The sequence below is a fragment of the Oncorhynchus mykiss genome, chromosome 3 (genome assembly GCF_013265735.2).
Source record: "Oncorhynchus mykiss isolate Arlee chromosome 3, USDA_OmykA_1.1, whole genome shotgun sequence".
Classification (NCBI taxonomy): domain Eukaryota; kingdom Metazoa; phylum Chordata; class Actinopteri; order Salmoniformes; family Salmonidae; genus Oncorhynchus; species Oncorhynchus mykiss.
This window is the reverse complement of record NC_048567.1, coordinates 44,876,476-44,903,745: the sequence shown is the minus strand read 5'-3', so window position 1 is coordinate 44,903,745 and position 27,270 is coordinate 44,876,476. Positions and strand designations below refer to the sequence as shown.

At 40.0% G+C, this 27,270-nt stretch overlaps 1 protein-coding gene across 1 annotated transcript; it reads right to left on the bottom strand.

Annotated features, from left to right (window-relative positions):
• Positions 1 to 69: 69 nt before the first annotated feature.
• On the bottom strand, positions 70 to 25,086 carry cd18 (CD18 protein). The gene is given in 18 exon segments (NM_001124435.1): positions 70 to 1,143; positions 3,010 to 3,176; positions 3,450 to 3,661; positions 3,979 to 4,198; positions 4,425 to 4,657; positions 4,993 to 5,186; positions 10,074 to 10,111; positions 10,113 to 10,128; positions 10,131 to 10,208; positions 10,463 to 10,552; positions 10,789 to 10,884; positions 11,100 to 11,258; positions 13,239 to 13,480; positions 13,723 to 13,893; positions 14,416 to 14,620; positions 15,674 to 15,771; positions 16,017 to 16,065; positions 25,060 to 25,086. Coding segments are annotated over 17 exon segments (2,331 nt in total). The 5' UTR covers positions 16,063 to 16,065; positions 25,060 to 25,086; the 3' UTR covers positions 70 to 1,077.
• Positions 25,087 to 27,270: the final 2,184 nt, after the last annotated feature.

Genomic DNA, 27,270 nt, shown 5'->3' with positions numbered 1-27,270 from the left:
GCTCTGTCGTTGTGATGACTGCAGAGTGCATCACATTCTCTTTCTCTGAATCATGAGCTGGAGTCCATCAAATCAAGAGAGAGTTTTATTTGTAATGAAAAATATCAGTGATCGTTTGCTGCTTTACACAATATTTCCTCATAGGATATGTAGAGTCATGGTACATTGTAGATTTGTAAATAAAAGCTACAAAAATAATTGCTGTAAGAAATATCATTGAGTTACACAATACATTATTTGAAACTTTAGGATGATTTGGATATAAAGCGTGAATTATCCTAATATAGGTACCATTAACTTGCATTGGATTTGTGACACAAATGCTAAAAAGTTAGCATTTGAAACAGTGGCAAGGTAAACAAAACCAAATAATGGGTTGCTGTCATACCTGGTCCGTAAACTGCTTACAGGGTAAGAAAATCTTTAATAAATTATCCCCAAATAGCAGGAACAGCACCATTTAGTGGTCAGGATGTAGGACCCAACAACTTCAATGACTAATTCCTCTGAACAGGGGAAAAAAACCTCACTCAATTCACTGAGAATACATTACATTGGTTGAAGGAACAAAATTAATTAATAGGGGGGGGTCCGTGGATGGCTTTTGACCACTTCTTTTGATTCCTCATGTCTTACCCATTGTTATCAAAAGTTTGGTCCAAATCGGATATTAGGTACTATAATTGTTGAATATTATATGAATCCTATAAATTAAAATGGCCAATTTCCGTGCAATAAATTAGCTTAATTTCTCAGAGATCAAATATTGTTCCAACAAAATAATGTTGCAGGAATGCTAACGTTAACAGAAACCATTTCAGAATAATCTGAGACGGTGGGTGTCAAAAACCTCTTACTTGGTCTTTTTTTAGGTGGAAGGACCCTGTAGCAACATTGCAGCAGTTTTTTTCCAATCAGTGCATGATCATTCTTGAATTCAGTCTTGGAACACATAAAAAAATACTATTTGTAAACCAACTTATAAATTGTGGAGAAAAAAAAGCACATTAAAACAGAAACAATAAATGTACATGTATTTGAATCCAACTTGATTGTCTGGGCTGACTGATGTTGATCTTATTCTCCAGTGAAGGTAGGGTTAGCCACGGTGGTGGTCGCGTTCATGAATAGTGGATTGTCTCCCTATTGAGAAAGATAGTAAATTACGTATGATGAAAAATCAGTAATGTATGGAACTCAGATATCTGGAGTGATAAATGCGGTGTCTTGTTTTAAATAGCTGCTGTCTTTGCCAGCCATACATTTATAGCAAATCACAACATTGGCATGGATTTCGACTTACGCACAGTTACTGATCAAATCTTGCAAAAGCGCTTTATAAACAAGTCTCCTCCGGTTCTGGAGACCAATGCTGTGCAGCTCTATCTATTCTCAAAGAGCCCGATCCCAATTAAGAATGTATGCCTTTCCTCCTACGCACTTCTCAGTATTTGGTATTCAGACTTACTGTATTTAGTCGAGTAACGCGCTCAGCAGGTGTGGCTACTTTGCGCACTCTGAATACATTTAATTCAACCACTGAAACCATCCCGCTTGCGGCCAACATATTTTCGTGGAGTTTTCATTCAATGGGGTTTTCAGTACTTTTGTCTTAAGCCATCCCTTTAAATACGAAGCACCTTTAATTAGAATTTTGTCGACAGACTCAATAGAATATATTGCGAGAACGGGTTCAGAATATAAGGGTCAATGAAAGAAAGCCATCTATGCATATTCGTCTCCGTTTCAGCACCAACTGGTGGATTAAAAAAAGACTGATCTTGTAGATTATTTAGGCATATTTTTTGGTTAGAAAAGTATGTATGAATCCTTGAAAAAAAACTTGGAGAGCATTTATGCACAAAACACTGTACAGAAAATACATTTTGATTTCTTCTGAAAGTTACCATATTCGAGTTCAATCCATTAAATATTGGAATGTGAAAAAAAAGTACAATAGGGGTTGAACAATAATCCTATAAATCTACCCTAATTCTCAATGAGTTTCATAATAATTCAAATAGGTTACGTGTCCTAAATTATTACACAACTTTAGCCTAAGATGATCCACTAATGCTAGCGACCCTCAAGAACAATTTACAAGGACATGAGAGGGGAAAGGAAGGTAAACGGAATGGAATGGAATGATGCAAAATGAAATGTATGTGGGTATTACTGACAGTGGCTACCGATAGTGGCTAATATTTAGCATGATACAAATTGTAAAATAAAATGGAGAAAGGCCTGGGCATATAAGGGTGCACATTTAGTTGCACATTTAGTTTTTTGTCATAGCACTACACAGCTGATTCAAATAATCAAGTAATCACCAAGCATTGCACATTTTGGGGTCCCCACTACCGAGTTTGGAAACACTGGCATACATCAATTCGGCAGGTTCGACCCTACATAAGCCTATAGCTTGGATCTCCAAATTTCATGCACACATATTATAAGGGTACACAATCAGAATTCTGATCGGCACTGCTATTTATATCCCTTTTCACTGTGCAGTACATGTCATGTTCATATGATTTTCAGTTTGCTTCCATATGGCTGGTTTCCCATTAGTGTCCAGGGATCATAAGGAAAAATCATCTAAAAATAATTGCTATGCGTATTTACAATCCCCTTCTCCAAATGGATTACTAATTGACACAGCTCTTATCGATAGACCTTACCAAGTTGTAGATTACAGTGCATGGAGAATGGTGCAATTTCTAAATGCACCAAATGTAAATGCTTTTTCCATTTGGAACTGGTAGGTTCGCTAGATCTTATTCATGGTTTCCTCGCGCGTAAAGGTGGTAGAATTATTAGGGAACTAATTCAAGGTCACATATTCATTTATTCAAGCTCCACTTCAAACTAATAGTGGGTGAATATAGTATGTTATTCTCATGCTTAAGTTCTTTGTCAGAATACGCATAGAGAGAAAAGCACATAAAAAAGGGAATAATGAATCTGGGCCAAAGTGATGATTTCTATGAAGTAGCAAATGTCACTCACCGGGGACCACTTTCCTTTCTTCTGCTCATTCTCAAACCTGCGGAACTCCTTCACGTCTCTCATGTAGAGGATGGCTTTGATGATGAGCAGGATCAGTAAGCCGATCAGGGCCACGCCCGCAATGGAGCCTCCAATGATGGCGTAGATGTTTGGCAACTCCGGACATTCTAAAACAATTATGACAGACATTAACAACCATACATTTTTAGGCCGTCCTGGAGGCTGTAGCATGTTACGTTTACTGTGAAAACATTTGGTAGCAAACATCTCTCGGACACTGTGATTCAGATGCTTTCAATGTGACTTGGAGGCTTTATCTTGATGCCCATCAAACAACGTGGTCGGTCAACTAAAACACCCAGCAAACATGATCTGTTTTCTGTGGGCTATGAAGGTAACATGGGCATACTTTTTAGTTGCACAAGACATACGTCTCTTACCTCTGGTCTTTAGTATCTGGGCGGAGTAGTTGTCCTCTCCATCCAACTGTTTAATGATAAAGAACACCCGGCAGTTCTCCACATCCCTCACGTCACAAGGCTTACCAGGTGGCAATGTCTCCACCATCTCAAATTCATTAATACTCTTACAGGTCTGGGAGCAGTTCTTGCTGAACGGGCCTGTCTGAAAGCCCAGACACTCGATGCACTTCCTGAAAATAGAAGAACGAGGTAGAGAGTGGAAAACTTCCTTGCTCAACATTTTGTCTTCTCCCTTTAAGGACTTCAACACATGCTTTGGTTCCAAAACCCCTCGCGTTGAGTAAGATGGCAACACGCAGAAATGATATTTTTAAGTGCTACATTCTATTCTACCAGTCATCCTTTACGGTCAATGGTAACCGTCTTTGTTTGTCCTATGGTTGTGATGCAATTTAACATGTACACGATGGATCCAACAACATTACCTAAAGGGGCCAGTGAATACAGTGGTTGAGTGAGTGAAAAAGGTGGGCCCAGGCCGTCTTACCCCTTGGTTATACAGGGAGTCTGGCAGGCGGGACAGGTCAGACAGTAGGGCCGCTGGTAGCCCTCGATACACTTGCACTGGTTACACTGGCATGTGCCCCTGCCGCTGCACACGCTCCCGCTTGGTGTGCGACACTGCTCATCCGACTTCTTGCATTGGCAGGCGGTGCCTTCGTACTCGGGGTTGCATTCGCAAATTTTACAACGGCATTTCCCGTTCCCTTCAACACAGAGACATGATTTTACGTCAGAATTGTTTTAATACTTCACGTGTGTACCCTCCGTCATAATGAGACTGTCATTATCAGATGGCAGGTGTTCTTTCTATTGTTATACAGTACATGTACTGTATATATATTTCCATCTATATTTCCAATGTTTCTGTAAAAATCTATTAATCTATTTTTTAAATTTATTGATATTTTCATATATTCTATCAGACTGCACCTCCACACAGTTTGTTCTGAAACTTCTCGCAGCTCTCGTTTTCACACTCGCAGTGCGTGCCGTAGTAGGTGCTGCCGCCTTGTTGGGCATAGCACTGGCAAATGCCACACACACAGTCCCCTCGTCCTTCGCACTCCGTGCCGTTGTCCTTCCGGCATGCCGCCCTCAGAGAGCTCTCGTCCTTCTCCCCGATGGCGCACTCGCACTTCTGACCCACGAAGCCGGCATTGCAACTGCACAGAGTTGGGAGGAAAAAGCCTACTGTACTGATTGCTTGTGAAGACTTTACATTTACCACCCCCCAAAATTGTGGTGTCTTTTTGTTCCCCCTGAGTACAGAGAATAGAAATACAGTATAGAAAATAGAATGAAATAGATGGTTCATAACAATCCATGTTTCTCAGTTTCTTTGTTTTTCAGGTGACTCAATGCACTTCTAGGGGGATGAAGGGGAAATCATGCATCATATATTGGATTAAATATTGACTATATCAACATAAGTTGGAATATATTGGGGAAACAAAAGCACATGCTATTTGTTGTATATCCCAACCAATGCCCGCCTTACCTGCACATGCCACATTTGACTTTACCCTTCCCGTCGCAGTCCTTGTGATTCTCCTCCTTGGGGTCATCACATTCACACTCGCAGCGAGTCGACAAGCTCACCTTCAGCTTGTCTTTTATGCCCAATGGGCCAATCAGAAAAGACCTCTCCCTGTCTATACATTCATCTGCCGTCACTGTTACGTTGAAAGACACCTGAGAGGAATTCAGGAGACGCAATGAGTAAATTTGTGGTATGTGTTTGGATGTTTTTTTTGCTATTTATTATCATTTAACTAAATGGATCTAAAATAGTGTATAAGAGAGTAAAATAAATATTGTGTAAGATCATACAAAAGACTTTGCTGTGACTCTTATGTGGATGATGTTAAAAATATTTGTTGGTCTGATGTGATTAATAAGTAGCATCCAGATACTGCAATTGATGAATTTATGAAATTGCTTCTTCCAATTATTCATAAACATGCACCTGTTAAGAAACTGACTGTTGGAACTGTTAAGGCTCAATGGATTGATGAGGAATTGAAAAACTGTGTGGTTGAAAGAGATGGGGCAAAAGGAGTGGCTAATAAGTCTGGCTGCACATCTGACTGGCTGACTTACTGCAAATTGAGGAATTATGTGACTAAACTCAACAAAAATAAACAGAAACTGTATTATAAAGCCAAGATCAATGATATGAAGAATGATGGAAAAAAACTTTGAAGTACTTTAAATTAAATTATGGGCAGAAAAACAAATTCAATTCCATCTTTCATCGAATCAGATGGCTTATTCACCAATTATTTTAGCGATTACTTCATTACATGTAGCAAATTGTGCAAACTTAGGCAGGAAATGACAACAACGAACAGTGAGCCATTGTATTCATGCATAAAAAAAGAAAAGCATCGCAACTATGAAAGAAAAGTTTTGCAAGTTTCAATTTTGTAAAGTTAGTGTGGGAGATGTGAAAAAGGATTGTTATCGATCGACAATGACAAACCTCCTGGCATTGATAACATAGATGGAAAGCTACTGAGGATGGTAGCTGACTCTATAGCCACTCATATCTGTCATATCATTCATCTGGGCCTACAGGAAAGTCTTTGTCCTCAGACCTGGAGGGAAGCCAAAGTAATTTCGCTACCCAAGAGTGGTAAAGCGGCCTTTATTGGTTGAAACAGCAGACCTATCAGTTTGCCGCCAGCTCTGAGCAAACTGTTGGAAAGAATTGTGTTTGACCAAATACAATGCTATTTCTCTGTAAACAAATTAACAACAGACTTTCAGCATGCTTATAGTGAAGGGCATTCAACATGTACTGCACTGACACAAATGACTGATGATTGGTTGAAAGAAATTGATAATAAGAAGATTGTGGGAGCTGTACTGTTAGATTTCAGTGCAGCCTTTGATAATATTGACCATAACCTGTTGTTGAAAAAACATACAGTACCAGTCAAAAGTTTGGACACACCTACTCATTCAAGGGTTTTTCTTTATTTTGACTATTTTTTTTACATTGTGAATAATGATGAAGGCATCAAAACTATGAAATAACACACACCGAATCATGTAGTAACCAATAATGTTAAATAAATCAAAATATATTTTATATATGAGATTCTTCAAAGTAGCCAACCTTGGCCTTGATGACAGCTTTGCACACTCTTGGCATTCTCTCAACCAGCTTCATGAGGTAGTTACCTGGAATGAATTTCAAATAACAGGTGTGCCTTGTTAAATGTTAATTTCTTTCCTTCTTAATACCTTTGAGACAAACAATTGTGTTGTGACAAGGTAGTTGTGGTATACAGAATATCACCCTATTTGATAAAAGACCAAGTCCATATTATGGCAAGAACAGCTCAAATAAGCAAAGAGAAACAACAGTCCATCATTACTTCAGTCAATCCGTAAAATTTCCAGAACTTTGAAAGTTTCTTCAAGTGCAGTCACAAAAACCATCAAGCGCTATGATGAAACTGGCTCTCATGAGGACCGCCACAGGAAAGGAAGACCCAGAATTACCTCTGCTGCAGAGGACAAGTTCATTAGAGTTAGAATTTGGAGCCCAAATAAATGCTTCACAGAGTTCAAGTAACAGACACATCTCAACATCACCTATTCACAGGAGACTGTGTGAATCAGACCTTCATGGTCGAATTGCTGCAAATAAATCACTACTAAAGGACACCAATAATAAGAAGAGACTTGCTTGGGCCAAGAAACACGAGCAGTGGACATTAGACCTGTGAAAATCTGTCCTTTGTTCTGATGAGTCCAAATGTGAGATTTTTCGGTCCAACTGCCGTCTTTGTGAGACACAGAGTAGGTGAACGCATGATCTCCGCATGTGTGGTTCCCACTATGAAGCATGGAGGAGGAGGTGTGATGGTGTGGGGGTGCTATACTGGTGACACTGTCTGTGATTTATTTTGTATTCATGACAAACTTAACCAGCATGGCTACCACAGCATTCTGCAGCGATATGCCATCCCATCTGGTTTACGCTGAGTGGGACTACTATATCATTTGTTTTTCAACACGACAATGATCCAACACACTTCCAGGCTGTTTAAGGGCTATTTGACCAAGAAGGAGAGTGATGGAGTGCTGCATCAGATGACCTGGCCTCCACAATCATCCGACGTCAACCAAATTGAGATGGTTTGGGATGAGTTGGACCGCACCGCAGAGTGAAGGAAAAGCAGCCAACAAATGCTCAGCATATGTGGGAACTCCTTCAAGACTGTTGGAAAAGCATTCCAGGTGAAGCTGGTTAAGAGAATGCCAAGAGTGTGTAAAGCTGAATCAAGACAAAGGGTGGCTACTTTGAAGAATCTAAAATCTAAAATATATTTGGTTTGTTTAACACTTTTCTGGTCACTACATGATTCCTTATGTGTTATTTCATAGTTGTGATGTCTTCATTATTATTTTACAATGTATAAAATAGTAGAAATAAAGAAAATTCCTTCAATGAGTAGCTGTGTCTAAACTTTTGACTGGTATGTGTTATGGCTTTTTAACCTCTGCTATATTGTGGATTCAGAGCTATCTACAGTGGGGCAAAAAAGTATTTAGTCAGACTCCAATTGTGCAAGTTCTCCCACTTAAAAAGATGAGAGAGGCCTGTAATTTTCATCATAGGTACACTTCAATTATGACAGACAAAATGAAAAAAAAAATCCAGAAAATCACATTGTAGGATTTTTAATGAATTTATTTGCAAATTATGGTGGAAAATAAGTATTTGGTCAATAACAAAAGTTTATCTTAATAATTTGTTATATACCCTTTGTTGGCAATGACAGAGGTCAAACGTTTTCTGTAAGTCTTCACAAGGTTTTCACACACTGTTGCTGGTATTTTGGCCCATTCCTCCAAGCAGATCTCCTCTAGAGCAGTCAGTGATGTTTTGGGGCTGTTGCTGGGCAACACGGACTTTCAACTCCCTCCAAAGATTTTCAATTGGGTTGAGATCTGGAGACTGGCAAGGCCACTCCAGGACCTTGAAATGCTTTTTACGAAGCCACTCCTTCGTTGCCCGGGTGGTGTGTTTGGGATCATTGTCATGCTGAAAGACCCAACCACGTTTCATCTTCAATGCCCTTGCTGATGGAAGGAGGTTTTCACTCAAAATCTCACGATACATGGCCCCATTCATTCTTTCCTTTACACGGATCAGTCGTCCTGGTCCCTTTGCAGAAAAACAGCCCCAAAGCATGATGTTTCCACCCCCATGCTTCACAGTAGGTATGGTGTTCTTTGGATGCAACTCAGCATTCTTTGTCCTCCAAACACGACGAGTTGAGTTTTTACCAAAAAGTTATATTTTAGTTTCATCTGACCATATGACATTCTCCCAATCTTCATCTGGATCATTCAAATGCTCTCTAGCAAACTTCAGACGGGCCTGGACATGTACTGGCTTAAGCAGGGGGACACGTCTGGCACTGCAGGATTTGAGTCCCTGGCAGCGTAGTGTGTTACTGATGGTAGGCTTTATTACTTTGGTCCCAGCTCTCTGCAGGTCATTCACTAGGTTCTCCCGTGTGGTTCTGGGATTTTTGCTCACCGTTCTTGTGATCATTTTGACCCCACGGGTGAGATATTGCGTGGAGCCCCAGATCGAGGGAGATTATCAGTGGTCTTGTATGTCTTCCATTTCCTAATAATTGCTCCCACAGTTGATTTCTTCAAACCAAGCTGCTTACCTATTGCAGATTCAGTCTTCCCAGCCTGGTGCAGGTCTACAATTTTGTTTCTGGTGTCCTTTGACAGCTATTTGGTCTTGGCCATAGTGGAGTTTGGAGTGTGACTGTTTGAGGTTGTGGACAGGTGTCTTTTATACTGATAACAAGTTCAAACAGGTGCCATTAATTCAGGTAACGAGGAAGACAGAGGAGCCTCTTAAAGACGAAGTTACAGGTCTGTGAGAGCCAGAAATCTTGCTTGTTTGTAGGTGACCAAATACTTATTTTCCACCATAATTTGCAAATAAATTCATTAAAAATCCTACAATGTGATTTTCTGGATTTTCTTCTTCTCATTTTGTCTGTCATAGTTGAAGTGTACCTATGATGAAAATTACAGGCCTCTCTCATCTTTTTAAGTGGGAGAACTTGCACAATTGGTAGCTGACTAAATACTTTTTGCCCCACTGTATCTAATAGAACTCAACGGGTTTTCTTTAATGGTATCTTCTCTAATGTCAAACATGTAAAGTGTGGTGTACCACAGGGCAGATTTCTAGGCCCTCTACTCTTTTATATGTTTACTAATGAACTGCCATATGCATTAAACAAAGCATGTGTGTTCATGTATGCTGAGGATTCAACCATAAACGCATCAGCAACCACAGCTAATGAAGTCACTGAAACCCTTAACAAAGAGTTGCAGTCTGTTTTGGAATGCGGCGGGGGGGGGGGGGGGGGGGGGGGGGGGGGGGTACATACCATAAATGTACATAAGTGTTTACAAAGAAATGAAATACATATTACTGTTTTATCAATAGTTGATTAATACTTCAGTTATTATCAAGTGTTACCATATAAATATTTGGTATGTGATAGTCTTTTACTTCTGATCTCTTACCAAGTCTCCTACTTTGACGTTATCACAGACCCCCTTGTCCCCTGCGGGTCCCCCTCCAGGACAGAGTGGAGTGTAAGTGACTCTCACATTGTCAGGGAGAGCATCATGAGTCACTGTCACTTTGGAGGAGAGCCTCTGTGTCAGACACAAAACAGTCTCAGAGTTGACACCAATGCTAAATCACCAGAAAAAAAACATCACAAGCAAATCCAAACTGATACATTATTCCTAGAGATACTAGAGGTTTATGATAAAAATCAAGCAAGGTTCTACACATTAAACACATAATTATTGGAGTACCATCTTTTTTTTAAAGAGATTTGTTAAATGAATAAGAAAAGATTGTAAATATCTGAATAAGAATTAAACAAATATTGTAAATGTCTTACATTGTAGGCAGCTTGGATCAATTCAACAACATTTTTGGAGTCCTCTGACAATACTCCCACCTCAGACTTGGGGATCATTCTACTGAGTTCCTGGAAGATAGTTAGGTAAGACAACAACACATCACAATCGAATCAAGTACATTTCCCCTCAACAGAGTTTTATGGGGGGGGGGGTCAGGTGTATTGTGAGAGTTATTTAGGATACTCTTCATTATTATGTGGCAGTATTAATAAGTTACTGCATTACATATGTTGGCGTTTATAACAGTAGAAAAACTGAGGAAGAAAAAAAGAAAGAATGATCGAAATAAAGAGAGTCCACTTACCCTGTATACATTCTCCATGTTCTTTGTCACAGCAAAGATTGGCTGAATGTTGTTCTTCTCTAACTGCGAAGCCACTTGACCAACAGATGGGTAGTCCTACATACAGAGACACTTAACTTGTACAACCTCAAGAATGTAATTGTTTAGGGCCAAAAGGGTTGGAATATACAGGCTTTAGTTCAGTCCCAGTTCATTCATTACATATTTTTCATATTCTCTCATGGTATTTTTCATATCCAGTACAGTATATCAAAGTCTTGGTGAGGACCAATCATATTGATCTGAATGTGTCCCATGTCATCATCACATACCATGTCATTGCTCTTAGTGTACAGCTTGTTGTCCATGTAACATCTCTCGTCGTTGGGCTCCAGTATGCCAGCCAGCTTGCCATCCCCTGCCATGTGGAAGCCATCGTCGGTGGTCAGGACGATTAGCCGAGTGCTGCTATTCCTCCAGCCAATCCTGTCCTGTGGAAAACAATTGAAGGCTTCATGTAAAATGGATGGAAAAGATGCGAAAAAGTTTACATCCCACATTGGAGTTTTTTTGAGTCACACTCACAGAGGAAGTGTGAGTCACTTTATCTACTGTTCCCGCATGCAAGCCTCATGCAGTGCTATACTCAGCCTATCATGTGTGAGGGAGTGTTGTGTCTGAAGACAAAAAAGAGATGGGGTGTTTCAGAAGTGAACTACTTCCCCATCTACCTATCTATCTACAGTATGTACAGTGGGGCAAAAAAGTATTTAGTCAGCCACCAATTGTGCAAGTTCTCCCACTTAAAAAGATGAGAGGCCTGTCATTTTCATCATAGGTACACTTCAGCTATGACAGACAAAATGAGAAAAAAAATCCAGAAAATCTGATGGTAGAATTTTTTATGAATTTATTTTCAAATTATGGTGGAAAATAAGTATTTGGTCACCTACAAACAAGCAAGATTTCTGGCTCTCACAGACCTGTAACTTCTTCTTTAAGAGGCTCCTCTGTCCTCCATTCGTTACCTGTATTAATGGCACCTGTTTGAACTTGTTATCAGTATAAAAGACACCTGTCCACAACCTCAAACAGTCACACTCCAAACTCCACTATGGCCAATACCAAAGAGCTGTCAAAGGACACCAGAAACAACATTGTAGACTTGCACCAGGCTGGGAAGACTGAATCTGCAATAGGTAAGCAGCTTGGTTTGAAGAAATCAACTGTGGGAGCAATTATTAGGAAATGGAAGACATACAAGACCACTGATAATCTCCCTCGATCTGGGGCTCCACGCAAGATCTCACCCCGTGGGGTCAAAATGATCACAAGAACGGTGAGCAAAAATCCCAGAACCACACGGGGGGACCCAGTGAATGACCTGCAGAGAGCTGGGACCAAAGTAACAAAGCCTACCATCAGTAACACACTACGCCGCCAGGGACTCAAATCCTGCAGTGCCAGACGTGTCCCCCTGCTTAAGCCAGTACATGTCCAGGCCCGTCTGAAGTTTGCTATAGAGCATTTGGATGATCCAGAAGAAGATTGGGAGAATGCCATACGGTCAGATGAAACCAAAATATAACTTTTTGGTAAAAACTCAACTCGTCATGTTTGGAGGACAAAGAATGCTGAGTTGCATCAAAAGAACACCATACCTACTGTGAAGCATGGGGGTGGAAACATCATGCATTGGGGCTGTTTTTCTGCAAATGGACCAGGACGACTGATCCGTGTAAAGGAAAGAATGAATGTATCGTGAGATTTTGAGTGAAAACCTCCTTCCATCAGCAAGGGCATTGAAGATGAAACGTGGCTGGGTCTTTCAGCATGACAATGATTCCAAACACACCGCCCGGGCAACGAAGGAGTGGCTTCGTAAGAAGCATTTCAAGGTCCTGGAGTGGCCTAGCCAGTCTCCAGATCTCAACCCCATAGAAAATATTTGGAGGGAGTTGAAAGTCCGTGTTGCCCAGCAACAGCCCCAAAACATCACTGCTCTAGAGGAGATCTGCATGGAGGAATGGGCCAAAATACCAGCAACAGTGTGTGAAAACCTTGTGAAGACTTACAGAAAACGTTTGACCTCTTTCATTGCCAACAAAGGGTATATAACAGAGTATTGAGATAAACTTTTGTTATTGACCAAATACTTATTTTCCACCATAATTTGCAAATAAATTCATTAAAAATCCTACAATGTGATTTTCTGGATTATTTTTTCTCATTTTGTCTGTCATAGCTGAAGTGTACCTATGATGAAAATGACAGGCCTCTCATCTTTTTAAGTGGGAGAACTTGCACAATTGGTGGCTGACTAAATACTGTTTTGCCCCACTGTACTTATCTATGATACACAATGCTGCTTTGACAATAGCTTAACCAAACATTATATTGATGTTCAATATCAGTATGTTGATAGAACGTTGGTTCAACCAATTTTGCCCTTGGGATTAGACTACTCTTACCCCACATACTGCAGCCTGCATGATGGCGTCCAGCGTCCCTTCAGGGGAGTCCAAGTTCCCAGAGATACGCTGCTTGTCTACCTCCCTATTAAAGTCAGCTTTGTTCTCTGTCATGCTAAGAACATGCCTGTAGCCAAAGGCAGGTTGACAGAACAGCTCCTTTTCTTCGCATGGCTTCTTCAGCTTCTCTGGGTTGGTGTTAGTGAAAGGCAGGACAGTCTTGTCTACGAAAGAGCCGAAGCCTGCAGCAAAAGATAAAGATGATAAAAAATATGATTCATGGACACTCATAGATAGACGAGGAATTGAGGCTGAGACAGACCTTGGTTCAAATACTATTTGAAATCATTTGAAATACTTTAGCTCGGCTGTTGGAATGGAATTAATAGACACGTCCCAAAAGGGTAAATCCCACCAACCTGGCACCCCAAGGTATGCTAAACCAAATGCAAATAGAAGAGTCAAATGATATTTATTATATCACCTATTCGCCCTTGTTTTGTGATTCCTTGCAGAGCTTTAAAGAGCTCGTTTCCCAGAGTCTTGATGCTCCTCAGATCGTCCTCCATGGAGTAGGAGAGATCCATCAGGTAGTAGAGATCAACAGGATAGCCCTCCACTCTCCGAAAGTCCAGCTTGAACGTCCGAGGCAGCCCTGAGCAAAGCAAAATCGAGGTGAAAACTGAAATCTCAAGCACATAAAAATATGTCAAGTCAAAAGCACATGACGATAATGTGATATGATGAAATTTAGATAATTTCATTCTGTTTGATTACTTAGGGCTACTTTTAACATGTTCCAGTTATAGAGTTGGACAGAGGGCATAAAGCCAAGGTTGGTTGTTTACTGCCACATGCAGTTATGGGATGATTGCTGAGGAGTTTAATTAATTGGCAGATCCCTGGTGGTGACCTGGATGTAATTCTGTGAACCTTCCTTAACCCATAGGAAGTCCCACACAGTTGACACCTTCAAAATGCTGAAAGTCTATAATGGCGCTGCCCATGCTAAAACAGGCTTTTAGTCCTTCATCCAACTACATGATTTTATCCATTTTCAAAACATGGCAGTCATCTTAGAACCCAGTTTGGGCGGTAATACAATGTTAGTGGCCGAAGAAGAAGAAAAAAACGAAGAAGAAGAAAAACCCAATTTGGCCATTTTGAGAACACCCACCTGGTCTGAGCTTCAGATTGACCTCCTGAGGACGCAGCTGGATGGGTTCGTCCTTGACAAATGCATTTGTGGACAGGGCGGTGTTCTTAGTCACAGTAAGGATATTCAGGGGGGATACAATGTCTTTTCCCATGCAGCCCCTCTCTTCTAGCTGAGCCCGGGTGTCACAGCGAGCTGCTTCTTGCTCACCTGGCTTGGTGAAGTTCTGGGAATGGGAAAAACATAAACTCTGGATTTAAAATAAGTGTGTTTTAAATGGTTAGGGCCCTTAGGTACGTCAACCACGCCTGTAGACGCTCAATCAGACTATTAACAAACTATCCTGTAACTCAAAATGATACTTTTTCTTCAGTTGCCCATTCTCTGTAAATGTTGTTACAGTTGACTGCCCTTGTGCACAGTTACACATTTAGATGTAAAATGACTATTATTCAAATGATGGAAATAAAACGGGGTCTTCACAAGCGTATGCTAGCACACCAACCCACATACTGTGGCTTAACACCTTCATGCATATTCTCAGCTCTGTTTGCATACACTGCTTTACATAGACAGCCAAATGCATAGTGCTAGCACCTAGCAGCGGTGTAAGGTAATTAAGTAAAAATACTTTAAAGTATCATTATTTGGTGGCTTCTGTACTTTACTATTCATATTTTTGACAACGTTTGCTTTTATTCACTACATTCCTAAAGAAAATATTGTACTTTTTACTCCATACAGTTTCCCTGACACCCAAAAGTACTCATTACATTTTAAATGCTTAGAAGGATAAGAAAATGGTCCAATTCACACACTTATCAAGAGAACATCTCGAGTCACCCTTACTGCCTCCTATCTGGCGGACTCACTAAAAACAAATTTGTAAATGATGTCTGAGTGCCGGTATACTTAACATAAGGAATTTGAAATAATTTATACTTTTACTTTTGATACTTAAGTATATTTTACCAAATACATGCACTTTTTATACTTAAGTATATTTTAAACAAAATACCAAAATACTTTTACTCAAGTAATATTTTACTGGGTGACTTTCACTTTTACTTTAGTCATTTTCTATTAAGGTAATGTATCTTTACTTTTACTCAAGTATGACAGTTGGGTACTTTTCCACCACTGACACCTAGTGTACCCACACAGCTTTTATACATACATGTGAACTCACAAAGGTGTTAGCATTTGGGCCCACACCTGACTCTCGTTAATTTACTTCTCTAGTTTTAGCACTAGTATCACACATATTTGTGCTCCTCACCAGTTGTTTACACCACGTGCAGTACGCTCCTGATCTGATGCAGTCCCTGCAGGAGTTGATCACCGTTTTGGAACATACTTCCACTTCCTGGGAGAGAACTAGGGTAAACACACACACACACACACACACACACACACACACACACACACACACACACACACACACACACACACACACACACACACACACACACACACACACACACACACACACACACACACACACACACACACACACACACACACACACACACACACACACACACACACACAGGATGACTCTCATCATGTAATTGTGAGACTTTTCAATATCAAGAGGGGATTTGATGACTGTAAAAACTTACCTCCTCTGCCCATCAGCAGGAGTAGGAGAGACACACACTTATACATTCCCTGGTGACAGAAAGAGGGAACAGCCGTCATTCCATCGACCTTGACCACGTTGAAGACTATTACAGGCACACCTTTTAGATATCCAGCGATATATATCTTTTACCATTCAAGTACCAGTAAAAGATGCATGCGCTGTAGCTGAACATACACTTTAAGAGCTCTTACACCACTACAATTTGATGCACATTATATGGCCACTGTACAATGCTCTGTCTGAGCAAAAACAATCTGGGTGGACGTGATCAACACTCTCACTTTTAAGGGCAATTGAACAAAATAAAAACTGAGATGGATCCATTAGAAGTTCAGAGTTAAAGAAATGAAGAAAAAAAGAGAACGTCAACAATGGCTACCACAGTATCGCCAGGCCTGGAAACTTTCCCAAACATTCACACCCACAGTGCTTGTTGTTAATATACGGTATCTTCAAAACAAAACTCCTTGCAGCCAAGATCATAATAAATTGTTCCCAAGTAAATGTTTGCTGTGCAAACTTCAAAAAGAGGAAATGTAAAATACATCCACAGGGAAAAGCACACGCAGGATATCAAAGTTATATGCTTAATATTTTCATTTATTTAGAGCTAGCACAAAAACGGGTGTCTAGAATTAAAATAATATTTCAAACTCTAAAAGTTGGACTTAAGTAACTGTAAAGATATGGCTCTGGTATTTATTAGCACGGGTCATAATGATTATGTGCTCGTTCTGTTTGTGGTGATGGAGGCTAATATTGCCGTGGTTACTTGTTTTTGTGGACTCACAGCTTCACACCATTACAGCGTTGAAGTAAACAGGCCATACATGGTTTTACACTGTGTTTTCTGAATTCATTACTTTAAATGTCAATTTCTCTTACATGACACAATCTTTTCTCATAGAGGAATCTATAGTTTCACTTTCGGACATTGGGCTGCTATAATGGAAATGAGTGGGCAACACAGACAAAGAGGGGTTTGCATACGGACCTACATTAACTAAAACCACACATACTGAAGACAAATCCACTAATATGAATGGAGAGGCTAAAGGAGATAAAATTATCGTTCCAAAGCATAGCTGCTGTTACAGCCTGAATATACAATGGATTCAACTCTGGAGTCACTCTGTTTGCAATAATAGTGTTTAACGTGATTTTAGAATGACTACCTCATCTCTGTAACCCACACATTCATTCAATTACATGTAAGGTCTCTCAGTTGAACAGTGAATTTCAAAAACAAATTCAACCACGACGACCAGGGAGGTTTTCCAATGCCTCACAAAGAAAGGCAACTATTGGTAGATGGGTAAAAAAAAACAGACAGTGAATATCCGTTTGAGTATGGTAAAGTTATTAATTACACTTTGGATTGTGTATCAACACCCTTAGCCACTACAAATATGCAGGTGTCCTTCGTAACTTAGTGGCCAGAGAGGAAGGAAACCACTCAGGGATTTCAACATGAGGCCATTGGCGACATTAAAACAGTTACAGAGTTAAATGGCTGTGATAGGAGAAAACTGAGGATGGATCAACAACATTGAAGTTACTCCAAAATACTAACCTAATTGACAGAGTGAAAAGAAGGAAGCATGCACAGAATACAAATATTCAAAAACATGCAACAAGACACTAAAGTAATAATGCCAAAAATGTGGAAGAGCAATTAACACTGTATTCAGGAACAAAAAGTTGTTTGAGGCAAATCCAAAAGAACACATTACTGAGTACCACGCTCCATATTTTCAAGCATAGTGGTGGCTGCATCATGTTATGGGTATATGTGTAATCATTAAGGACTGGGGAATATTTCAGGGAAAATAAATTATGGAATGGAGCTAAGCACATGCAAAATCCTAGAGAAAACCTGTTTCAGTCTACTTTCCACTAGATGCTGGGAGATTAATTCATCTTTCAGAAGGACAATAACCTAAAATACAAGGCCACATCTACACTGGAGTTGTTTACCAAGAACACAGTGAATCTTCCTGAAAGACGAGTTACAGTTTTGACTTAAATGTACTTGAAAATCTATAGTAAGACCTGGAAATGGTTGTCTAGCAATGGTCAACAACCAATTTGACAGAGCTTGAATAATTTTAAAAAGAATAATGAGCAAATGTTGCACAAATCCAGGTATGGGAGACTTAGAGACTTACCCAGAAAGACTCCCAGCTGTAATCACTGTCAAAGGTGCTTCTACAAAGTATTGACTCAGGGGTGTGAATACTTAAGTAAATTAGCATTTTTGTATTCAATTTGCAAACAATTCTAGAAACATGTTTTCACTTTGTCATTATAAGGTATTGTGTGTAGATAGGTGGGAAAAAATATATTTAATCCATTTTGAATTCAGGCTGTAACACAACTAGATCTGGACTAAGTCAAGGGGATGAATACTTTCTGAAGGCACTGCAAATTATGAATTACTATTATTTATCCTGGTGGGTATCTAAGAACAAAAAAACAATACAAATAAAACACCCAGTGAGGTATAGCTAACATGTTGTGTATTGGAGGACAATCAGTCATACAATATACACTGCTCAAAAAAATAAAGGGAACACTAAAAAAACACATCCTAGATCTGAATGAATGAAATATTCTTATTAAATACTTTTTTCTTTACATAGTTGAATGTGCTGACAACAAAATCACACAAAAATTATCAATGGAAATCAAATTTATCAACCCATGGAGGTCTGGATTTGGAGTCACACTCAAAATTAAAGTGGAAAACCACACTACAGGCTGATCCAACTTTGATGTCGTGTCCTTAAAACAAGTCAAAATGAGGCTCAGTAGTGTGTGTGGCCTCCACGTGCCTGTATGACCTCCCTACAACGCCTGGGCATGCTCCTGATGAGGTGGCGGATGGTCTCCTGAGGGATCTCCTCCCAGACCTTGACTAAAGCATCCGCCAACTCGTGGACAGTCTGTGGTGCAAAGTGGCGTTGGTGAATGGAGCCAGACATGATGTCCCAGATGTGCTCAATTGGATTCAGGTCTGGGGAACGGGCGGGCCAGTCCATAGCAGCAATGCCTTCCTCTTGCAGGAACTGCTGACACACTCCAGCCACATGAGGTCTAGCATTGTCTTGCATTAGGAGGAACCCAGGGCCAACCGCACCAGCATATGGTCTCACAAGGGGTCTGAGGATCTCATCTCGGTACCTAATGGCAGTCTAGCTACCTCTGGCGAGCACATGGAGGGCTGTGCGGCCCCTCAAAGAAATGCCACCCCACACCATAACTGACCCTCCGCCAAACCGGTCATGCTGGAGGATGTTGCAGGCAGCAGAACGTTCTCCACGGCGTCTCCAGACTGTCACGTCTGTCACATGTGCTCAGTGTGAACCTGCTTTCATCTGTGAAGAGCACAGGGCGCCAGTGGCGAATTTGCCAATCTTGGTGTTCTCTGGCAAATGAAAAACGTCCTGCACGGTGTTAGGCTGTAAGCACAACCCCCACCTGTGGACGTTGGGCCCTCATACCACCCTCATGGAGTCTGTTTCTGACCGTTTGAGCAGACACATGCACATTTGTGGCCTGCTGGAGGTCATTTTGCAGTGCTCTGGCAGTGCTCCTCCTGCTACTCCTTGCACAAAGGCGGAGGTAGCGGTCCTGCTGCTGGGTTGTTGCCCTCCTACGGCCTCCTGATGTACTGGCCTGTCTCCTGGTAGCGCCTCCATGCTCTGGACATTACGCTGACAGACACAGCAAACCTTCTTGCCACAGCTCGCATTGATGTGCCATCCTGGATGAGCTGCACTACCTGAGCCACTTGTGTGGGTTGTAGACTCCGTCTCATGCTACCACTAGAGTGAAAGCACCGGCAGCATTCAAAAGTGACCAAAACATCAGCCAGGAAGCATAGGAACTGAGAAGTGGTCTGTGGTCCCCACCTGCAGAACCACTCCTTTATTGGGGGTGTCTTGCTAATTGCCTATAATTTCCACCTGTTGTCTATTCCATTTGCACAACAGCATGTGAAATTTATTGTCAATCAGTGTTGCTTCCTAAGTGGACAGTTTGATTTCACAGAAGTGGGGTTGACTTGGAGTTACATTGTGTTGTTTAAGTGTTCCCTTTATTTTTTTGAGCAGTGTATATGAATCTACATAGACTTATAGTGGCTTGCGAAAGTATTCATCCCCCTTGGCATTTTTGCTATTTTGTTGCCTTACAACCTGGAATTAAAATTGATTTTTGGGGGGTCTGTATCATTTGATTTACACATGCCTGCCACTTTGAAGATGCAAGATTCTTGTGAAACAAACAAAAAATAAGACAAAAAAATACTGAAAACTTGAGCGTGCATAACTACCTCCCCAAGTCAATATTTTGTAGAGCCACCTTTTGCAGCAAATACAGCTGCAAGTCTCTTGGGGTATGTCTCTATAAGCTTGGCACATCGAGCCACTGGGATTTTTGCCCATTCTTCAAGGCAAAACAGCTCCAGCTCCTTCAAGTTGGATGGGTTCCGCTGATGTACAGCAATCTCTAAGTCGTACCACAGATTCTCAATTGGATTGAGGTCCGGGCTTTCACTAGGCCATTCCAAGACATTTAAATGTTTCCCCTTAAACCACTCTAGTGTTGCTTTAGCAGTATGCTTAGGGTCATTGTCCTGCTGGAAGGTGATTTTTTATTTATTTCACCTTTATTTAACCAGGTAAGCCAGTTGAGAACAAGTTCTAATTTACAACTGCGACCTGGCCAAGATAAAGCAAAGCAGTGCGACACAAACAACAACAGAGTTACACATGGAATAAACAAACATACAGTCAATAACACAACAGAAAGAAAGTATTACAGTGTGTGCAAATGAGGTAAGATAAGGGAGGTAAAGGCAATAAATAGGCCATAGTGGCGAAATATTTACAATTTAGCAATTAAACACTGGAGTGATAGATGCAAAGAAGATGAATGTGCAAGTACTGTAGAGATACTGGAGTGCAAAGGAGCAAAATAAATAAAAAGGTAGTTGGATGGGCTATTTACAGATATTGGTTCCTAACTCCCCTGAAAAGTTACATATCGCGGGGGCTATTCGATGCCAATGCAGTACGCCACAGGATGTTTTTGTGCTGGTCAAGGGCAGTCAGGCCTGGAGTGAACCAATGGCTATATCTGTTCCTGGTTACATTTTTTTTTGAATGGGGCATGCTTATTTAAGATGGCGAGGAAAGCACTTTTAAAGAATAACCAGGCATCCTCTACTGATGGAATGAGGTCAACATCCTTCCAGGACTCCCGGGCCAGGTCAATTAGAAAGGCCTGCTCACTGAAGTGTTTTAGGGAGCGTTTGACAGTGATGAGGGGTGGTCGTTTGACCGCTGACCCATTACGGACGCAGGCAATGAGGCAGTGATCGCTGAGATCCTGGTTGAAGACAGCAGAGGTGTATTTGGAGGGCAGGTTGGTTAGGATGATATCTATGAGGATGCCTGTTTTTAGGGATTTGGGGGTGTACCTGGTAGGTTCATTGATAATTTGTGTGAGACTGAAGGCATCTAGCTTAGATTGTAGAATGGAATTAAGCTTGTCCCAGTTTAGGTCACCTAACAGTACGAGCTCTGACGATAGATGGGGGGGGGGGCAATCAATTCACATATGGTGTCCAGGGCACAGCTGGAGGCAGTGGGTGGTCTATAGCAAGCGGAAACGGTGGGAGACTTGTTCCTGGAAAGATGGATTTTTAAAAGTAGAAGCTCAAATTGTTTGGGCAAAGACCTGGATAGTATGACAGAACTCTGCAGGCTATCTCTGCAGTAGATTGAAACTCCATCCCAGTCTCAAATCTTTGAAAGACTGAAACAGGTTTCCCTCAAGAATTTCCCAGTATTTAGCACCATCCATCATTACTTCAATGCTGATCAGTGTCCCAGTCCCTGCCGATGAAAAACATCCCCACAGCATGATGCTGCCAACACCATGCTTCACTGTGGGGATGGTGGTCTCGGGGTGATGAGAGGTGTTGGGTGTTGGGTTTGCACCAGACATAATATTTTTCTTGATGGCCAAAAAGCTCAATTTTAGTCTCATCTGACCAGAGTACCTTCTTCCATATGCTTGGGGAGTCTCCCACATGCCTTTTGGCGAACACCAAACGTGTTTGCTTATTTTTTTCTTCAAGCAATGGCTTTTTTCTGCCCACTCTTTCGTAAAGCCTAGCTCTGTGGAGTGTACGGCTTAAATCGGTCCTGTGGACAGATACTCCAATCTCCGCTGTGAAGCTTTGCAGCTCCTTCAGGGTTATCTTTGGTCTCTTTGTTGCCTCTCTGATTAATGACCTTCTTGCCTGGTCCGTGAGTTTTGGTCGGCGGCCCTCTCTTGGGAGGTTTGTTGTGGTGCCATATTCTTTCCATTTTTTAATAATGGATTTAATGGTGCTTTGTTTTTTATTCCTCATGTTTTACTTATACTTAAATGTAAGAAGATCCAAATTGGATGTTGGGTACTACATGTATTGAATGTTATCTGAATCCTATAAATGAAAAGGGCTAATTTGGCTTATTTTCTCATTTGGCTTCTGGGTTACATTTGCTTATTAAATTAGCTTAATTTCTCAGAGATCAAATTCTATTTCAACAAAATAATGTTTCAGGAATGCTAATCATATATGTTACTAACTACAGACATGATTTTAGAACAATCTGAGATGGTGCTTTTTAAGTTGGAATGACCCATACTCTTGTGAAATATTTCACTTCTCAAATGGTTAACTAGCAGTACTTAAGCAATTCACTCATCTCCTTATAAGGCATGAGCAATCATGATCTTTTCTTGCCTCACTAGTAAGTGGTGAGCAATCCGCCACAAATATGTGTCAACTAAATGGGTTAATATTAGAAACATTAAATGCTCCACTTTAGGCTATAGAGAAACTAATAATAGCCGGATAAAACAGGCTGTGAGCTTTCGTTTGTGATAATATTGGATAGCTACTGTCATTTTATGATATTTTACATTATTTCTAGTTCATCGAGTCTTTTTATCATCGCTTAGGAGTTTTTTCTGTCCTCCAAACATGGCATTAGAGTTACAATGTTAGTTCCTCTTGCAAATCTTTATTTGTATACGTGTTGATAAATCAACGAAATGATCTCATATGACAGTTAAACATTGGGTCAACGTTAGCTGTAAATAGGTATTTCTAAAAAAATAATGGGCCAAAGTGTGACATTGGCATAAACATTTCAAAATGGTTTGAAACGAGAAAAAAAAATCAAATTATTACCTGTTTTTATAATGATAAAGTGACCATAAACCAGGTTCCCATTTTAATATAAGGATTTGTATGGAAAGCCAAGTTGAAGCCAGCATTACCTGTTGTCGTCCTCATAATAACCGCACGGAGCTAATAAATTGGCTACAACTTTTCAAGCACCAAATTGAGGAAATGTCTGGTTTACAAGGTAGGCCTATTCCAGTACTTACATTTCTGAGCTCCAAATTCAAGTTAAAGTAGGCTTCTTCAAGCCCCCTGTATTGTTTAAAATTGCAGGTGTAACATGGAAAAATTAATATATTTGTCATGTTATTCCATTACCAGATCATATTGTGAATTAGCCCTCTAGGCTATGTATTTTGTTGTCATTATATCCAGAATAATTAATAGGAATCGCGTTGGGTGTTGCACAATAGTTTATCCTACACAATTGCGTACAGTTGACTCAGTGTCCAATCAGAGGCATAAAAAACACAGGAAAACAACAGCTGTTTGTCACTTGACTGTCATTTGGGAAATTCCTTCATATTAGATGATGATATGTGAAAATATCCAGGCGTAACAAATCAGCTAGACACCAAATGCGCATTCAATACGTGTTACGCATAATTATTGAAGAACCATGTTAATGACAGTATGGATGTACGTTTGAAGTATCTTTCATTTAGAGGCATTTGATTTTGCAATTGTATTTATTATTTTGAATTAGTGTGACTTTGAAAACTGTTTTCACCCTGTAATATAAGAAGACACCAAATGTTACATCGTTACACTGCATTTCTGAGATCGCTATACCAAAAACACTTAGATCCAGGATTATTACATGGTTCAAGTTCAATGTCTAATTTAACTGATTAATGGTTAATATATGATATAAGGACAACTTACAATGCAAGGACAGAAAAGGAATACAAAGGGAAGGAAAGGAAGCCCTGCTAAGGTACACAATGGTAGACTTTGGTAGACAGAAGGTGCTCTTTGACAAAGGCCATGCCACTGAAACACGTCAGACTTTTAACATTTTGTTTCCATTGAACATGCCATACAAATAAAGGCATTTTAATTAATTATATGAAGAGTGCCTTGGTCCTCCTCTCTTTTTGATGACAGAAAAGTAATGTTTATGTCACACGATTTTGGACAAATCCATCACGTCACCAACCATGATAATCAACCCGTGAATTTGATTGAATATAGCTATGATTCCCCCTTATATCTCAATGTAATGACATTTTAAAAAATTGGCAGATTTTATAGAAAGAACCAAATGTGTGCTGTAGTATATAGAATAATCATATTGCTCAAGTGTGATGGTTATCTCTTTTACACCCCACAGAGCTTGCTTCCTCTCCAGATGTCTTCCTATAGCAGGTTCCCGTCTTTCTAGGGAGTTTTTTTCTAGCCACAGTGTGTCTACATCTGCATTGTTTGCTGTTTGGGGTTTTAGGCTGGGTTTCTGTAAAGCACTTTGTAACATCTGCTGAGGTCAAAAGGACTTTAAAAATACATTTGATTGATATATTTTATATAAATCCTTATAGTCAGGTAATCTTTGATCTGATATGCCACAAAATTACATTATTTTTTACTTTGATCAAATCTACTTCAACACATTAAAAACTATTATCTGTATGCTTTTCCTAAAGATAGAATGTCCCATTAGTTACATTTTGTAATCAGTTATTAATTAGGCTTAATAAAAATGTTATTGTGTCCAGTAACCTTACATGAATCAACAAACATACATCTCAAATACAGCAGTAAGGATGCTACTCACAAAGGTCAAGGTGCTGCAGCTCCTACGTAACCCTCAACTCACTGTCATGGGTGTGTTCTCTATGCAGCTGACTGACTGCTTGAGGTGAATGTCAGTTAGCTTGTGAAACACAACCACCCACATGACAGGAAGGCTATGGAGGGAAATAGTATGAACAAAGAGGAAATGTACAAAACACTATTAAAGAACCCCTGCTCTTTCCATAGACTGACGAGGTGAATCCAGGTGAAAGCTACAATCCCTTACTGATGCCACTTGTTAAATCCACTGCAACTCAAAATTAGGAAGGTGTTCTAAATATTTTGTACACACAGTGTATAATATAATTAAGCAATAAGGCCCGAGGGGGTGTGGTATATGGCCAATATACCACTGCTATGGGCTGTTCTATGACACAGTCCTTAGCCGTGCAGTAAAAATAAATGTTTTGCCATACCCATGGTGTATGGTCTAAAATATACCACGGCTTTCAGCTTATCAGCATTCAGGGCCCGAACCACCCATTTTCTAATTTTTTAAAATTTATTTTACCTTTATTTAACCAGGCAAGTCAGTTAAGAACAAATTCTTATTTTCAATGACGGCCTAGGAACTGCCTGTTCATGGGAAGAACGACAGATTTGTACCTTGTCAGCTCGGGGGTTTGAACTTGCAACCTTCCGGTTACTAGTCCAACGCTCTAACCACTAGGCTACCCTGCCGCCCCTAATATTCATAATAATAGATCATATTTGGTTTAAACCATCTCAGGCATGTGTGTAATAGGGATGTAGAATTATGACCTTATGACCTTCCTCTTTGAGTGAGCTATAGAACAACTGGAAGGTATGTTTGTTTAGTAGTCCTTGTGCATAGAGTTGTATGGTTTGTTTAACTTTGCGATCAATGGTTTGTTTAGCTTACATGTTTAAGTGAAAAAGTGAGTCTCAGCATAATTTTGCATACGTGAAATTTCCTGATACTTTCCATCATAACAAGAGAAGCTGAACATGACACAACCTCTGTCAAAGTATATTTACATTTGACATTTTGTCATTTAGCAGATTCTCTTATCCAAAGTCCAGTTAGTGTACTCATTTTAAGGTAGCTAGGTAAGACAACCACAAATTACAGTCATAGTGGATGTAAACTGAAATGCTACAGTACGTGATTCTGAAAGAAGAAGTTAAAGTGTGGCAACAAGGCTATTTGGATGTTATTGTGTCAGACTGTGGGTAGAACTGACTATTGTGACATTAGTTTGTAAATACATTAGTTTTAGTTCATTGATTAATTTACCATTATCATAAGATAACCTGGAGGTTGAGGCCTAGAGAAGACATATTCTCAAACTGCAATACACCAGAGTATTATGAGAAGTAAGTTCAAAGGGGGCATTCTGGGATTCAAACAACAACAAAGCAGACACCCGGCAACGTTTTGGTGAACAGCTGAGGGGTGGGGCTCAATAAACGTAACCACTCTCAAATTCATAGACAGAGCTATGGATGCAAGGACTGACCATCCAAGAGATCAACATGACAGTTTTAACCATGTTTTGAAGTTATACAGTCTTTGTTTACAATTGGATGGTTTACAAACAGTGGAGTAAAAACAAGCCTATCTTTATGGTTGTGATGAAGTAAGACAGATGAACTATGCTCATGATGCATTTGTAAGTTACATTCTTAAACATTCAATGGCTATATATCATTAATTAAAAGTCCAAAATGAATGTATCAGTCCCAGATTGCCCCTTTAAAATGAACTGTGGCTCTGAAAAAATATTGAATAAAAAGTGCTATTGATACACAATTTTATACCGTTCGTTATCCTGCACATGAGAGTACATGTAAAAATGTAGACGCCACAAAACAAGATGTCACTGGTGATAGTATACTATATCGCCATCTTTTGGAAAAGTTGACCATGAAACAGTTTAGAGACAAAACACATATATTACCTATTTTGAGTGTCAGAAAAGTCGGTATGGCAAACGGTTTAAAACCTAAACATTCAATCCCTCAGGATGACTATTCACAATTCTAATTCATATATCATTTTCAATTTTGACAGGTTGCAATTCCAAGGGGCCAACTGCAACCACTAATGGCCACTAGACGTTTGCTAGCTGATTTCTCATTCAACCATGCTCTAAAATCACCAGCACAGCTGGTCTTAATTGCAATTGTTGTTCACCACAGATTTACTGCTCATAACTCAGATTAAGGG